Source organism: Silurus meridionalis, chromosome 12 (genome assembly GCF_014805685.1).
Source record: "Silurus meridionalis isolate SWU-2019-XX chromosome 12, ASM1480568v1, whole genome shotgun sequence".
NCBI classification, from domain to species: domain Eukaryota; kingdom Metazoa; phylum Chordata; class Actinopteri; order Siluriformes; family Siluridae; genus Silurus; species Silurus meridionalis.
This window is the reverse complement of record NC_060895.1, coordinates 25,102,833-25,119,721: the sequence shown is the minus strand read 5'-3', so window position 1 is coordinate 25,119,721 and position 16,889 is coordinate 25,102,833. Positions and strand designations below refer to the sequence as shown.

General features: G+C 43.1%; 1 protein-coding gene across 1 annotated transcript; it reads left to right on the top strand.

The window, feature by feature from the left end:
* The first annotated feature begins 1,392 nt into the window (after positions 1 to 1,392).
* LOC124394208 (tripartite motif-containing protein 16-like) lies at positions 1,393 to 15,920 on the top strand. Its single transcript, XM_046862343.1, is given in 7 exon segments — positions 1,393 to 1,556; positions 1,558 to 2,071; positions 12,817 to 12,912; positions 13,028 to 13,261; positions 13,447 to 13,606; positions 14,111 to 14,167; positions 14,409 to 15,920. Coding segments are annotated over 7 exon segments (1,662 nt in total). The 5' UTR covers positions 1,393 to 1,482; the 3' UTR covers positions 14,936 to 15,920.
* Positions 15,921 to 16,889: the final 969 nt, after the last annotated feature.

The window sequence follows — 16,889 nt, the reverse complement described above, 5'->3', positions numbered from 1 at the left end:
CAGGGAAAAAGTGTGGCGATGGAGAGAGTGGGCCAGTTTTTAGATCCTGGGTGTTTTCTGGTTTAAACTCTGAATGGTCTGCAGGAAGAAGCTCCTCCTCATTCTCTCTGTGTTCGCTTTCAGGGAGTGGAAGCATTTCCCTGAAGGCAACAAAGAAAAGAGTTCATTGTTGAGATGGCTGAGGTCCTTCATAATCTTCCTAGCTCTGGTCCTGCACCACGTGCTGTAGATGTCCTGCAGGTTAGGGAGCTCGGTGTGGATGGTACTTTCAGCTGAACGCACCACCCTCTGGAGGACTCGCCTGTCCTGCATGGTGCTGTTCCCAAACCAGGAAGTGATGCTACCCATCAGAACGCTCTCAATGGTGCAAGTGTAAAAAGTCTTGAAAAAGCACCTGAGAGGGTAGTATATAGTCCCTTAAGCATCTTAGATGGTACAGACGCTGCCGGGCCTACCAGGGTGTTGGTGTGACAGGTCCAAGACAGGTCCTGTGTGATGTGAAAACCATCAACAAACCTGAGTAAACGTGTGAGAGTGAGGAGATGACAGCATCCAAATATCTCAGTTCACCAGACACTGCATATCCAGATTTGCTTAATTTACACTTGGCATTAACATGCGACCTGATTCCAGATGCTAATCACATACGCATTAAAAAGACAAGTGTAAATGCGCTTCTGAGAGGAATGTTATAGGATCCGATCCGTTATCAGATAAAGGAGTCAGTTGATGATGCCAAGTGTAAATGTGCCTTGTCATAATTGACTGATGATCCAAACTGCTTGATAGGATCACATTGATCGCCTGTTAATGCCAAGTGTAAACGTAGCCTGTATCTGAGTTCCGAACACTGATTGGAAGGTTGTTCCATTGTGGGGTTTATAAGAGAAAAATCTGCCCCCTGCTGTAGTCTTTATTATTTGTGATACCAACAAATAGCCTGCACCTTTTGATCTAAGTAGGCATGGAGGATCATACTGGTACAGAAGTTCACTCAGATACTGCAGCGTGAGAGAGCCAAGTGCTTTATAAGTCAGTAGTAGTGTTTTATAATCAGTGTGAGATGTAATTGGGAGCAGTGTAGATGATTAAAACAGGGCTCATGTGATCATATTTTCTAGATCTAGTGAGGACTTTTGTTGCTGCATTCTGAACTAACTGAAGCTTATTTCTGCACTTACTCCAACACCCAGACAGTAAAGCGTTACAGTAGTCTAATCTAGATGTTACAAAAGCATCAACTAGTGTTTCTGCATCCTGTAACGACATCATATTTCTAATTTTAGCAATATTTCTAAGTGGAAGGTAAGACTACACTGTTCCTGACAAGACTGAACGCTTTTGGTTTAAAGCCACGCCCACTCTGTGAGTCACACTATAGCACGCACAGAACCAGGAAGTTCATTTCAGAGAAAACAAACAAAACTCGTAGCCTCTCTCTCTCTTCCTCTCTCTCACAGACACACACACAGAGCCATAAATATGGCAGAAGCCAGTATTTCAGTAAATCAGGATCAGTTCATCTGTGCAGTGTGTCTGGATCTCCTGAAGGAACCAGACTATTCACTGTGGACACAGTTTCTGTAAAGTGTGTATTAATAGTCACTGGAATCAGGAGGACATGAAGAGCATCTACAGCTGTCCCCAGTGTAGAGAAACTTTCACTCCAAGGCCTGTTCTACGCAGGAACAACATGCTGGTTGAAGTGGTGGAGAAACTGAAGAACACTGAACTCCAAGCTGCTTCTCCTGTTCACTATTACACTGGACCTGGAGATGTGGACTGTGATTCCTGCACCGGGAGAAAACACAAAGCCGTCAAGTCCTGTCTGGTGTGTCTGGCCTCCTTTTGTGAAGATCATCTTAAACCTCACTATCAGTCTCAGGCTTTCAAGAAGCACAAGTTAGTTGAAGCCTGTGTAGATCTCCAAGAGAAGATCTGCTCTCAGCACGACAAACTGATGGAGATCTACTGCCGTACTGACCAAAGCTTCATCTGTTACTTATGTATGACGGATGAACATAAAGGCCATGATACAGTTTCAACTACTGCAGAAAGAAGTAAAAAACAGGTGAGAACCGTACATCATTATTCTTTTACAACGATTTTTCAAAAAAAAAAAGCATAAAACAGGTCAAACCAGTTAGTGTGCTTTAAACCGCCAACAAATGTCTTACAGCATTTTACTATCAGTTGACTGTGATAATATCTTCAACAATTTAAAAGTCTGTTTTTGAGTTTCTATAGTTCTTAGCTTCTATGACCACTCTTCATTTAATACTAACTTCTTCTTCTTCTTCTTCTTTCGGCTGCTCACATTAGGGGTCGCCACAGCGGATCATCCGTCTCCATACCACCCTGTCCTCTACATCTGCCTCTTTTACACCAACTACCTGCATGTCTTCCCTTACCACATCCATGAACCTCCTCCTTGGCCTTCCTCTTTTCCTCCTACCTGGTGGCTCCATCCTCAGCATTCTTCTACCAATATAATTCATGTCCCTCCTCTGCACATGTCCAAACCATCTCAATCTCGCCTCCCTCACCTTGTAACCAAAACATCCTACATGTGCTGTCCCTCTAATAAACTCATTTCTAATCTTGTCCATCCTCGTCACTCCCAACGAAAACCTTAACATCTTCAGCTCTGCTACCTCCAGCTCCACCTCCTGTCTTTTACTCAATGCCACAGTCTCTAATCCATACAACATCGCAGGTCTCACCACAGTCCTATAAACTTTCCTTTCATTCTTGCAGATACTGTCTATCACAAATCACTCCTGTCACTCTTCTCCACCCACTCCACCCTGCCTGCACTCTTTTCTTCACTTCTCTAACACACTCTCCATTACTTTGCACTGTTGACCCCAGGTACCTGAACTCCTCCACCTTCTCCACCTCTTCTCCCTGCAACCGCATCACTCCACTGCCCTCCCTCTCATTCACACACATGTACTCTGTCTTACTCCTACTGACTTTCATTCCCCTTCTCTCCAGCGCATATCTCCACCTCTCCAGGCTCTTCTCAACCTGCTCCCTACTCTCACCACAAATCACAATATCATCAGCAAACATCATAGTCCAGGGAGACTCCTGTCTGACCTCGTCCGTCAACCTGTCCATCACCACTGCAAACAGGAAAGGGCTCAGGGCCGATCCTTGATGCAGTCCAACCTTCACCCTGAACCAGTCTGTCGTACCTACTGCACACTTCACTGACGTCACACTGTCCTCATACATGTCCTGCACCACCCTCACATACTTCTCTGACACACCTGACTTCCTCATACAATACCACAACTCCTCTCTTGGCACTCTGTCATACGCTTTCTCTAAATCCACAAATACACAATGCAATTCCTTCTGTCCTTCTGGCCTCATTTGCTTCACTGCTCCAGGACAGAGAAATAGAAAATGGGGTGGCATTTGAGATGAAGACTGAGAAGAAAAAGATGCCCATTATGCTGTGATACTCTTTGTATTATGTCTCGTGTACCAATGCGACTGGCTGAGGCTCATAGATCTTTCAAACATGCAAGAGGCAGATGTAAAGGACAGGGTGGTATGGAGATGGATAATGCCCTGTGGCGACCCCTAATGGGAGTAGTAGAAAAAGGAAAAAAATGACTTGTCACATGTACTTTACAGCACAGTAAAATTCTTGAAATTCCTTCTTTCCATGTCCAAGCGATGTTTCAAAGCTGGGGTCAGAGTACAGGTTCAGCCATGTTACAGCATCTCAGAGCACTAAGAGTTAAGGGCCATGCTCAGGGGCCCAAGAGTGATAGCTTGACAATATCAGGGCTTGAACCCCCAACCTTTCAATCAGTAACACCAAGCCTTTACCACTGAGCTACCACCATGCCAACAGAAACTGTACTTACGCATTGCATGTACTGTACATTAAAGCAGTGGTCCCCAAAGATGAAATTTTTTTTTTTTTTTTTTTTTTGCACCATGGACCAGTTTCAGGCAAGACAATTTATAGGGGGAGACACAATAACATGCATATCATATTACTATATACATATAAATGAAAATTTTCATATTTCCATGCATAGAAATAAACTCTGAATGAAACAAATGTGCAAAGGTGGCAAAGTGGTATTTTTTTAATAAAACACTCTGCAGACTGCAAAAGTCAATAAAAAGGAAATAAATTAAGCATTAGTTTAATAGCAAATGTTTGTATTCTTTCTGCAGGGCCCAGCAAAACTGATCTGCCTGGTGGTTGGGGTCCCTTGAGTCAGCTGTGCTACAGCACCAATGGAGCAGAGAGGATTAAAGGCCTTGCTCAAGAACCCAAGAGGGGCAGCTTGGCAGTGCTAGGGCATGAACCCCTAACCCTAACAGGGTCTGACACACTCTTAGCCAAATGTTTTCTCATGGGTTCTTTGGTTGAAGGTTTTAGGATTCCTAAATACATTTTATACAGAAATTCTCTGTTGAGAGGTTTGGCATAAGGTTCCCAAAACAAGGATTAAGACTTATGTAAAAGATTGAATTCACAATCAGTGCTAGCATTGGACGTGGGTTTAAATTGTTTATTTCATGGAGTGTATGGAAAGAAATGGTGTAGGGGTGATTCTGAAGGAGGTAAGAAGGAGGTGATTGGTAGGAATGGCCTTGAGGAGAGGACTGTGGAGGGGCAGATGGTAGTAGATTTTGCTAAAAGGATGGAAATGGCAGTGGTGAATACTTATTTTAAGAATAGGCATAGGGTGACGTATAAGAGTGGAGGAAGGTGCACACAGGTGGACTATGTTCTATGTAGGAGATGCAACCTGAAAGGGACTGTAAGGTGTTAGCAGGAGACAGAGTAGCTAGACAGCATCAGATGGTGGACTGTAGGATGGTTTTGGAGGTGAAGAAGAAAGAAAAGAGTGTGAGGACAGAAAGAAGAATAAGATGGTGGACTCTGAAGGAGGAAGACTGTAGTGTGAGATTCAGGGAAGCGGTCAGACAGGAGCTCGGTGGTGGTGAAGAGGTGCTGGATGATTGGGCATCTACTGCAGAAGTGATAAGGGAGACAAATAAGGAGATACTTTGTGTGACATCTAAAAAAAGAGAAAGGAAAACACAGAGACATGGTGGTGGAATGAGGAAGTGCAGGAAAGCACAGGAGAAAGAGGTTGGCCAAACAGAATTGGGATCGGCAGAGAGATGAGTAAAGTAGGCAGGAATACAAGGAGATGCGATAACAGGTAAAGAGGGATGTGGCAAAAGCCAAGGAGAAGGCATATAAGGAGCTGTATGAAAAGTTGGACACTAAGGAAGAAGAAAAGAATTTGTAGCGATTGGCCAGGCAGAGAGACCGAGCTGGGAAGGATGTGCTGCAAGTTAGAGCAATAAAGGATGGAGATGGAAATGTGTTGACTAGTGAGGAGAGTGTGTTGAGCAGCTGATTAATGAGGAAAATGAAAAAGAGAGTAGGTTGGATGATGTGGAAATGGTGAAGCAGGAAGTGAATAGGATTAGTTAGGAAAATGAAGAATGGATAGTCAGTTGGACCAGTTGAGATACCAGTAGAAGTATGGAGATGTTCAGAAGAGATGGCAGTGAAGTTTTAACCAGATTGTTGAACAAGATTTTGGAAGGTGAGAGGATGCCTAAGGAATGGAGAAGGAGTGTGCTGGTACCGATCTTAAGAGAACAAGGGAGATGTCCAGACCTGCAGTATCTACAGTGGAATAAAGTTGATCGGTCACTCCATTAAGTTATGGGAAAGAGTAGTGTAAGCCAAGCTGAGAGAAGAGGTGATCTGTGAGCAGCAGTATGGTTTCATGCTGAGGAAGAGCACCACAGACGCATTATTTGCTTTGAGGATGTTGATGGAGAAGTATAGAGAAGGACAGATAAGTTGCATTGTGTGTTTGTGGATTTAAAGAAAGCATACAACAGGGTGCTGAGAAACGAGAGGTGGTATTGTCTGGTGTATGTGTATGTGAGGGTGGTGCATGACATGTATGAGGACAGTGTAACTGCAGTGAAGTGTGCAGTAGAAATGACAGACTGGTTCGAGGTGGTGTTGGGATTGCACCAAGAATCGGCTCTGAGCCCTTTCCTGTTTGCAGTGATGTACAGGTTGATAGACAAGGTCAGACAGGAGTCTCAATGGAATAATACGAATAAAAATGGTTTGCAAATGACATGCTGGAAAGATGGAGAATGAAAGTCAGTAGAAGTAACACAGTGTACATGTGTGAAAGAGAGGGAGGGCAGTAAAGTGGTGCGGTTGCAGGAAGTAGAGGTGGTGAAGGTGGAGGAGTTCATGTACCTGGGGTTAACAGTGCAAAGTAATGGAGAGTGCAGGCAGGGTGGAGTGGGTGGAGAAGAGTGACAGGAGTGATTTGTGATATTAGGGTATCTGCAAGAGTGAAAGGTAAATACCTTGAACCAGTCTGTCATTCCTACTGCACACTTCACTGTTGTCACACATTTACATTTACATTTACATTTGCGGCATTTAGCAGACGCCCTTATCCAGAGCGACGTACAACCCGACTTTCTCTTACAATACCACAACTCCTCTCTGGGCACTCATGACTTGCTCTATACTTTTCCCTCAACATTCTCAAAGCAAATAAGGCATCTGTGGTGCTCTTCCTCGGCATGATTCCATACTGTTGCTCACAGATGGTCACCTCTTCTCTCAGCCTGGCTTCCACTACTCTTTCCCATAACTTCATGGTGTGACTGATCAACTTAATTCCCCTGTAGTTACTGCAGGTCTGCACATCTCCCTTATGCTTAAAGATCGGTACCGGCACACTCCTTCTCCATTCCTCAGGCATCCTCTCACCTTCCAGAATCCTGTTAAACAATCTGGTTAAAAACTCCACTGCCATCTCTCCTAAACATCTCACGCTTCTACCGGTATGTCATCTGGTCCAACCGACTTTCCATTCTTCATCCTCTTAATCGCTGCTCTCACTTCCTCCTTACTAATCCTATCTACATCCTGCTTCACCAACTCCACATCCTCCAACCTTCTCTCTCTGATTTTCCTCATTCATCAGCTGCTCAAAATACTCCCTCCACCTTCTCAACACACTCTCCTCACTAGTCAACACATTTCCCTCTCCATCCTTTATTGCTCTAACTTGCAGTACATCCTTCCCAGCTCGGTCCCTCTGCCTGGCCAATCGGTATAAATCCTTTTCTCCTTCCTTAGTGTCCAACCTCTTATACAGCTCCTCATATGCCTTTTCCTTGGCTTTTGCCACATCCCTTTTTACCTGCTGCCGCATCTCCTTGTACTCCTGCCTACTTTTCTCATCACTCTGTCGATCCCACTTCTGTTTTGCCAACCTCTTTCTCCTAATGCTCTCCTGCACTTCCTCATTCCACCACCATGTCTCCTTGTCTTGCTTTCTATTTCCAGATGTCACACCAAGTACTTTTCTAGCTGCCTCCCTCATCACTCCTGCAGTAGTTGCCCAATTATCCAGCACCTCTTCACCACCACCAAGACCCTGTCTGACCTCTTCCCTGAACCTCACACTACTCTTCCTCCTTCAGTTTCCACCATCTTATTCTTCTTTCAATCCTTACTCTACTTTTCTTCTTCTTCGCCTCCAAAACCATCCTACAGACCACCATCCGATGCTGTCTAGCTACACTGTCCCCCGCCAACACCTTACAGTCTCCAATCTCCTTCAGGTTGCATCTCCTGCATAGCACATAGTCCACCTGTGTGCACCTTCCTCCACTCTTATCGTCACCCTATGATCCTCCTTCTTCTTAAAATACGTGTTCACCACTGCCATTTCCATCCTTTTAGCAAAATCTACCACCATCTGCCCTTCCACATTCCTCTCCTTAAAACCATACCTACCCATCACCTCCTCATCACCTCTGTTCCTTCACCTACATGCCCATTAAAGTCTGCCCCAATCACCAATCGTTCTTTCCTAGGTACACCATCTACCACTTCATCTAATTCACTCCAGAATCTTTCCTTCTCCTCCATCTCACAGCCAACTTGTGGAGCATAGGCACTGATGACATTTATCATCATCCCTTCAACTTCCACCTTCACGATCATCACCCTATCAGAAACTCTCTTCACCTCCACTACACTCTTACTGTACTCTTCCTTCAGAATCACCCCTACACCATTTCTCTTCCATCCACACCATGATAGAACAGTTTAAATCCACCTCCAATGTTCCTGGCCTTACTCCCTTTCCACTTGGTCTCCTGAACACACAACATATCTACCTTTCTCCTCTCCATCATATCAGCTACCGCTCTCCCTTTACCCGTCATAGTACCAACATTTAAAGTACCAACCCAAACCTCTACTCTCCTACACTGCTCCTTTCCCTGCCGTCTCTGTAGACGTCTTCCTCCTCTCCTTCTCCTCCTTCGGCCAACAGTAGCCCAATTTCCACCGGGACCCTGTCGGCTAACGATACCTGTGGCGGTCGTTGTTAACCCGGGCCTCGACCGATCCGGTATGAAATTCTCATTTGTGATCCGCATATTTGATTTGGCACATGTTTTACGCTGGATGCCCTTCCTAACGCAACCCTCCCCATTTACCCGGGCTTGGGACCGGCACTCAGAGTGCACTGGCTTGTGCCCCCCTAATGGCTGGGTTCATTTAATACTAACATTTAGATTAAATATATGAAATATAGTACCACAGAGTTTCATCTCCTTTGAAATTTGTCTCAGTCAGAGCATATGTACCTCACCATGTTACCGTGTTAATTGTACATTCACTTCAGCTACTGCAATGAGCTTTATTATAATCTCCTTGCAATATCATTGTACAGTAGAAGGCAACAGTTGGAGGAGAGAATGGGCTGGGTGTGTGGGGTCTAAAGTGATTTACTTAGCCCTTTTCTCCACTCTGGATGAGTAAAGACCTGTAGTGCTGTGTGCGGCACCTATAATCCACCTATAATCCACCTATAATTAGTCTCTTAATGTCTGATTTGGTAGCTGAACCAAACCAGTCAGTTATAGATGTACACAGATTTTCAGCCAGTTGTTGACTCTCCACAGACTGAGGGGGTGGTGTCTTATACTTGGTGATGTTCCTCAGACCAGTCCATACTGACACTGGGTCGTTGGCTGGAAACTGTTTTTGAGATTAATTAGAAAGTGGTCAGAGAGCCCCAAAGCTGCTGGTGGGACAAAGTGATATGCATCCTTTATTGGGGTGTAACAGTGATCCAAATATATTACTGTCTCTGGTGGGACACGTAATGTGCTGTCTGTATTTTGTCAGTTCACAGAAAGATTTGCTTTGTTTAAGTCTCTAAGAATGATTAAAATAGAGTATGGGTACCTTTGCTCCATTTCATTTATTTGTTCAGCCAGCTTTTGCAACGCTGCACTCATGCACAGGTCTGGAGGCACAAACACATTTGCAAGAATGAAAGAGGAAAACTCCCGCAGTGAGGAGAAAGGTTTACAGTTTATGAACAGTCCCTCTTATTACATCTAAACACCTACTTTCGTTGATATAGATACACAATCCACCACCTCTCGTTTTCCCAGTTAACTCCGTAATCCGATCCAATCTGCACAGGTGGAGGCCCAGCAGATGTAGCATGTTGCCCGGAATGACTTCACTCAGCCAGGTTTCAGTGAAGAACAATGCAGCAGAGTTTGAAAAGTCCTTGTTGATGCGGGTGAGGAGAAGTTGTTCATCCGTTCTGTTAGGGAATGGACATTCACGAGATGAATGCTTGGGCTTAACCTTAAAGCGCTTCCCTCTTTTGTGTCTGTACATGCGTTCGAACAGCAGGGGATGCACACCGTCACCGGCAGGGTGACGTCATGACAAGGAAGCTACAAAAACCCACATGGAGTGAAGCCGCCCCCAGCTTCAGTAATAGAGAAGGACATGCTTGCAGGGACGTGAAAGTATGGCAAGGGGACACAGCATCTCGTTCCCTCAGGGAACATACATAACCTAAAGGGTTACATACATAAGGGTTAAATACATAACCTAAAGACATTCCCGGTCAGGTGCAGGAGCTGCAACGCAATGCTTTGGGAATGAGAGTTCATGCTGCCAGACTGACCGGTCCCTAACTAGTGTGTATTGGCACAGCTATGTCGAAGGACAAAGGTGCCAGGAGTGTCACAGAGATCAAATTTATAAAACTTGATGAAGGTCACCAGGGGTCTTGGAGGGACACTACAGAGGACCAAGCCTTAGAGGCTGCCACACTCCGGGTCGAGTGCACTCTGACCCCAAAATGAGCAGAGATACCAGAGGATTTGTAGGTCACACCGGGGGGCTTTACGGAGAGAACGTGCCAGGAGCGGGTCTCTGCCCAGTGATTGCCCCGTCTTGGGGGCATGATTACCAAAATGGCAGAAAAAATGGCATAAGGAAGAAACCTTGAGAGGAACCAGACTCAAGATGGAACCCATTCTCATTTGGGTTGCATGGAATGTCCATTTATTGCAGATATATGATGTTGCGGGGAACAGCAATGGTGATCAGAAGCAAATTATAGTCCTGATTCAATGTAGCAAACTTTTGACATTAACTACAGTCCAAATCCATCCTCAAAGCTCCCGTTCTTACTCCGGAATTTCATGGACCCACCCAAGGTGTTGAAGACTCGCTATAGCAGCATATCAAATAGAGAGAACCAGAAGGAAACACAGACATGAGGGATCTCTGAGATAAGAGATGACCCACCACACCACCATCAACAAACCTGAGTGAACGTGTGAGAGTGAGGAGACGACAGCATACAAATATCCCAGTTCACCAAACACTCAATATCCATGATCCCCCCAGATCTAGACCTTTTACCTAAGAAAAATTTACTGATAAAAGACTTGACTAAATAAATACGTTTTCAGTCTCGACTTGAACACTGAGACTGTGTCTGAGTCCCGAACACTATTTGGAAGGTTGTTCCATAACTGTGGGGTTTATAAGAGAAATATCTGCCCCCTGCTGGAGTCTTCATTATTTGAGGTACCAACAAATAGTCTGCACCTTTTGATCTAAGTAGGCATGGAGGATCATATTGGTACAGAAGTTCACTCAGATACTGTGGCGTGAGAGCGTTAAGTGCTTTATACGTCAGTAGTAGTATTTTATAATCAGTGTAAGATGTAATTGGGAGCAGTGTAGATGATTAAAACAGGGCTGATGTGCTCATATTTTCTAGATCTTGGAAGGACTCTTGCTGCTGCATTCTGAACTAACTGAAACTTATTTATGCACTTACTCCAACACCCAGACAGTAAATCGTTACAGTAGTATAAGATTGATCCTTGTGGAACACCAAACTTTACATCAGAGAGTGTGGAGAACTCACCATTTACATCAACAAACTGATAATGATCAGTCAAATAAGACCTAAGCTGTTGACCTGAGCTGTTCCCTTTATTCAAGCAACGTTCTCAAGTCTAGCAAGCAGTAGAGTATGATCAGTAGTGTCAAAAGCTGCACTGAGGTCGAGCAAAACAAGTAAAGAGACAAAACTCTGATCAGAGGCCAATAACAGTCATTTACTACCTTAACTAGTGCCATTTCTGTGCTATGATAAGGCCTAAACCCTGACTGATACATTTAAAAAACGTTATTCCTAAGTAGATGTGAGCAGAACTGCTGGTCATCCCAGGTGATTCAGATCTCCAAATAACACTTCATGATTCTCTGCTCTTCCCTTCAGCCACTGCTCGTAACCTTGGGGTATCTATGGACAATGAACTGTCCTTCTTCCCACATGTCACTAATGTGGCTCACTCCTGTCGATTTCTTCTCTACAACATCCGAAGGATTCAACCATTTCTGTCCACACAGGCTGCCCAGGTGCTTGTTCAGTCTCTTGTCATTTCAAGACTGTACTACTGCAACTCTCTACTTGCAGGTCTTCCTCTGAACGCTATTCGTCCACTGCAAATGATCCAAAACGCAGCTGCACGTCTTGTGTTAAATCTGCCCAAGTTCTCCCACACCACCCCCCACTGCTGCTTCTTCACTGGCTTCCAGTAGCTGCACGTATCAGATTTAAAACATTGATGCTTGCCTACAAGGCCAAAAATGGACCAGTGCCATCTTACCTCAGTGACCTCATCACATCTTGCACTGCACCACGCTGTCTGAGATGAGAGCAAATCTGTTGGACATGTGAAGCGGAGAGGAAAGGTGCTCCCGTGGGCGAGCCTTAGCATTAGCTCCAGACTGGTGAGCATCCAGACTTTCCCCTACAAAACCTGGAGTGTTCTCGTACTCTCTACTTCTCTCTAGACTCTGGATGTGCTCCTCTAATGTTAAGATCTTCTCCATCAAAGAGCAAACTAACTTACACTTTTCACAGATAAAATTATTGTTAGCAAAGGAAAAAGACTGACTAAACATGTCACACTTCACACACTGAATGAGCTGGATGCTCACCAGAGCAGAGAAATTACGTACCTTAATGTGGTTACTGTAGTGTTTGTTCGTAGTTCTGGTGGGAATGGTCTCCGCTCACTGCTTTCAAACCCACGAACAGGGAAAAAAGCGCTCTTCCAAAAGCAAAAAGAGAAGAAACGAAGCTAACGGGCAAGTAGATGATGCAGGAAATCAAAAGGATATTTTAAGATTTTAAAGTGCTGAGAAAAAAAAACTAACTATAAAAATTTAAACGGCGATACAAACACAAAATTCTGGGCAAACAATCATCAAAAGGAAGCTACGTCACACTCACTTTCCTTCTGTCAAAAATAATCCAACTCTCACACATAACCATATAACATGTAAAACTCCATACAGACAGTAACCCATTACTATAATTCTGTAGAACACAATAAAATCTATCTGAAATGTATTTTATTTGGTCTCAGAATGAACTGAAGGAGGAGCAGATTAAATCCCAGCAGAAGATCCAGGAGAAGCAGAAGAAGGTGCAGGAGCTGAAACAGACTGTGGACAATATTAAGGTGAGTAATGAACACACACACACACACACACACACACACACAGACACACAGACACACAAACACACACATTTATAATGAGACTCACTAAACACATTTTGTGCGTGTGTTCTAACAGAAGCGTTCACAGGCAGCAGTAGATGATAATGAGAAGATCTTTAATGAGATGATCAGCTCCCTGGTGAAAAGGCGCTCGGAGGTGACGGAGATGATCAGAGTTCAGGAAAAAGCTGATCTGAGTCGAGCTGAACAACCTATAAAGCATCTGGAGCAGGAGATCACTGATCTTCAGAGGAGAGTCAGTGATCTGGAGCAGCTTTCACACACACCTGATCACATCCACTTCCTCCAGGTAACACTCACTGTCTGATCTACAGAGGGCGCTGTTCCTCACAAAGCTTCCTCCTAAAAGCTCATTACAGCAATAAATGTTCCTGTCTGAGATCACAAGTGTGTCTTTGGTCTGATTCAGTCTGAGATTCATTCGTTTCTCTCCTACACTTTTCTCCTTCTCTATGATGTGTTTCCTCTCTGTAGAGTTTCCCGTCTCTCTGTGTTTCTCCTGGATGTGACGACTCACCCAGCTTCACTGTCAATCAACATCTCTCATTTGATGGAGTGAGGAAATCTGTCTCAGATCTGAAAAAACGAGTCGAGGAGATCTGTCAGGAGGATTTCAACAAAATCCGTCCACAAGGTAAACAAATAGTTGTGTTGGAAATTATTTATATGTTGTGTATCACAGATGGAGAGATAATTAATGGAACAGGAATAAGTGGAGGTCACGTATGCCGAAGAAGGTAGATAGCGTTCTCCTCTGAGTGTGTTCCACTGCCTTGTGAGACATCATGAGCAGCAGATTGTAAAGATGCAGTTGTGTGGATTCTCATGTCTCTGAGGAAGCAGGTATTAGTGTTTCCTCTCCCCAGATGATAACTGTCTTATAAGTAGAGCTGTGTGTTGGGTGGGAAGTGGCAGGTGACCAAAAAAATGGAATTACATTAAGATAAACTCACCAGACAGTCAGAAGATCTAATCTAGAATATCATAGTTGATGCTTCAATTCAGATCTGGAAAGTTTCCTCACTGGTGACGTCACTGACGCGTCTGTTACCAGCAAAGAATCACAACTTTCATATTTATGATGTAAAATGTTTCCACATCATTTTTCAGTCTCCATTTTGTCTCTGTGTCTCAACAGCTGCAGCAGTTCTGATGATTTTCACAGAACCAAAGAGCAGAGCAGATTTTCTGCAGTGTAGGTGTAACACACACACACACACACACACACACACACACACACACACACAGAGTGTAAACATGTCTGTATTGATGATCTAAATCTGATCCATTTCTCCCTGATGACTGATGATGTGTAATATTTAAAATAGTTCATGTAGAGCAGCATTAGGAGAACAGAAACACACACAGGTGTCTCACACACACTTATTATAAATCCTGTGATTAACATCAAACCTGTGCACATTTTATTGTTCTAGATTTCTGTTATCTGACTCTGGATCCCAACACAGCACATCCTCAACTCATTCTGTCTGAGAAGAACAGAGTCGTGAGATGCAGTGAGAAAAAGCAGCGATACTCTGATCATCCAGAGAGATTTGACTTCTGGGTTCAGTTGTTGTGTAAAGAGAGTGTGTGTGGACGCTGTTACTGGGAGGTGGAGTGGAAAAGTGGTGTTGTGTTTCTATCAGTCTCATATAAAGAGATCAGCAGGAAAGGAGAAGGTGATGAGTGTGGGTTTGGATTCAACAGTCAGTCCTGGAGTCTGGAGTGTTCTTCTTCCTCTGTCTCTTTCTGGCACAACAACATTAAGACTGAGCTGCGAGGTCCAGCGTCCTCCAGAATAGGAGTGTATGTGGATCACAGTGCAGGAACTCTGTCCTTCTACAGCGTCTCCGATACAATGAGGCTCCTCCACAGAGTCCACACCACATTCACTCAACCTCTATATGCTGGATTGTTTGTAGGGTCTTACTCACTTGTGAAATTATGTGATGCAAAGTGAAAAGTATGTGTAATATATAAAAATAAATTATAGAGGAGTCAAATTTTATTTCTCCATGAACTGTAACAGTAATTCTCTATGCAAAATCTATAATACTAATGAATGAGTTTTATAGAATTTTTAGTTTTTTGTCAAACATAATGTTTACTTTATAAACTATTAGGAGATTTGTTATACTGAGATTTATCATAATGAGATTTGTTATGCTGAAATGAACAAAGTTAGTTTGACTTAAGTTTTGGTCACTATAAATATGTATATCTCCTTATATTTATATATCTGCACCTAGCAATACTACAAGACATACAAATAATATTTACATTTCAATAAATAACTGTGTCCTAACCTCATCCTAAACACTCACCCTTATCCACATATTCTTCTATGTTTTAGTGTACAACAACATTCCTTATATATCTGGGAACAGAGGAGGTCATTTGATGGAGTTTTGAGAGAGAAATTTTGTCTCATTTGTGTTTGATACAGGATTGAAGCTGCTTAACAGTCCTGAGTCTTCTTTCTCATATTATTCTTTCCCTGATGCCCTGAAATTCTGATTTTCACCCTTGTCGTTTGTTCTTTTTTGAATTTCTCCAAATTCTTTGAATCTTTTAATGATGATCACACTATAGATAAGGGATATTTAAAGTCTTTTTAATCTGATGTTGAGGAACATTATTCTGAAATTCCACAGTTTTTCACAGCCTGGTGAGAATCTTCCCATCTGTGCTTCTAACTCAGATTCTCTGAGATCTTTTCCTAACCAATCACTTTACTGACCTGTTGCCAATTAACCTAATGAGTTGCAAAATGTTTCTTTAGAGGTTTATTTTTTAGCAATACTTACTATTCCAGCCTTTTGTCACACTATCCTAACTTTTTGAGATGTATGGCGACCATCAAATTTAACATTAACCTATGAAATAATGCACTGTCTCAGTTTAAATATTTGATGTTTTCTATGTTCTATTGTAAATAAAATGACAATGAGATTTGCAACTTATTTTAATTTAACACAACATCAATATTCAATAACAGAACATCCCAATATTTTGGAACTGGGTTTGTCATGTATAACTTTCCACATTGATTGCTTAGTCCAGTGGTTTCAGTGTAAAAGGCAGAAGGTTTCATTTGATTCTGGCAAAACGTTTAACCAAAGGAAATTGGCATACCATGGCTGACCTGTGTTGCTGATTGAAATGTCAGGGGTTCAAAAGCACAAAACATACAAAAGCTTTTTTGTGCGTCGCTCTGAACTAGGGCGTCTGCTAAATGCAGCAAATGTAAATGGTTTGAGCCCTGATCTTGCGAAGCTGAAACTCTTGGGGCCCTTGAGCAAAGCCATTAATCCTCTGTGCTCCAGGGGCATGGTAACATGGCTGACTCTGCATTCTGACCCCAGTGACCTAACATCACTGGGAAATGTAAAGAAAGACTTGTACTGTGCTGTAAAATACATGTGACATGTTTAAAGCAGTGTTTGCTCTCAACATTACAAGAACAGCTCAATACCATTAATTTATTTTGCTGGCACCAACACTTTCCTGGCTTCACATTGACATTGGCTTCCTCACAGATTTGCCTTAATCTCAGGGTTACACTACCAGCTTTATTGTCATTGATAGTTTCAGATTAAAAAGACCTGTGGCTGATTCTGCTTCACTCCACTTAGCATTTAATAAGACTGACTTTAGCCATGTTTTCTTCTATTTAAGAATCCCAGAGGAGATTGTGGGTTAGCAGGGGACTCAGTTCATTTATGTGTGGGCTTAATGGAAAAACTCTGAGTGACAGTGAACGTCGCCTTAGGTTAGCACCCTAATGCAAACAGCTAAACGTTAAACAAAATCCTAATTAGATTGTCAGATTTCTTCACACTTTCTATGCTTGCTACTTCGTAACCAGGTTAAAACTGTTTTTTTTGTGTGTTGGCAAACTTTCATTATTGCCC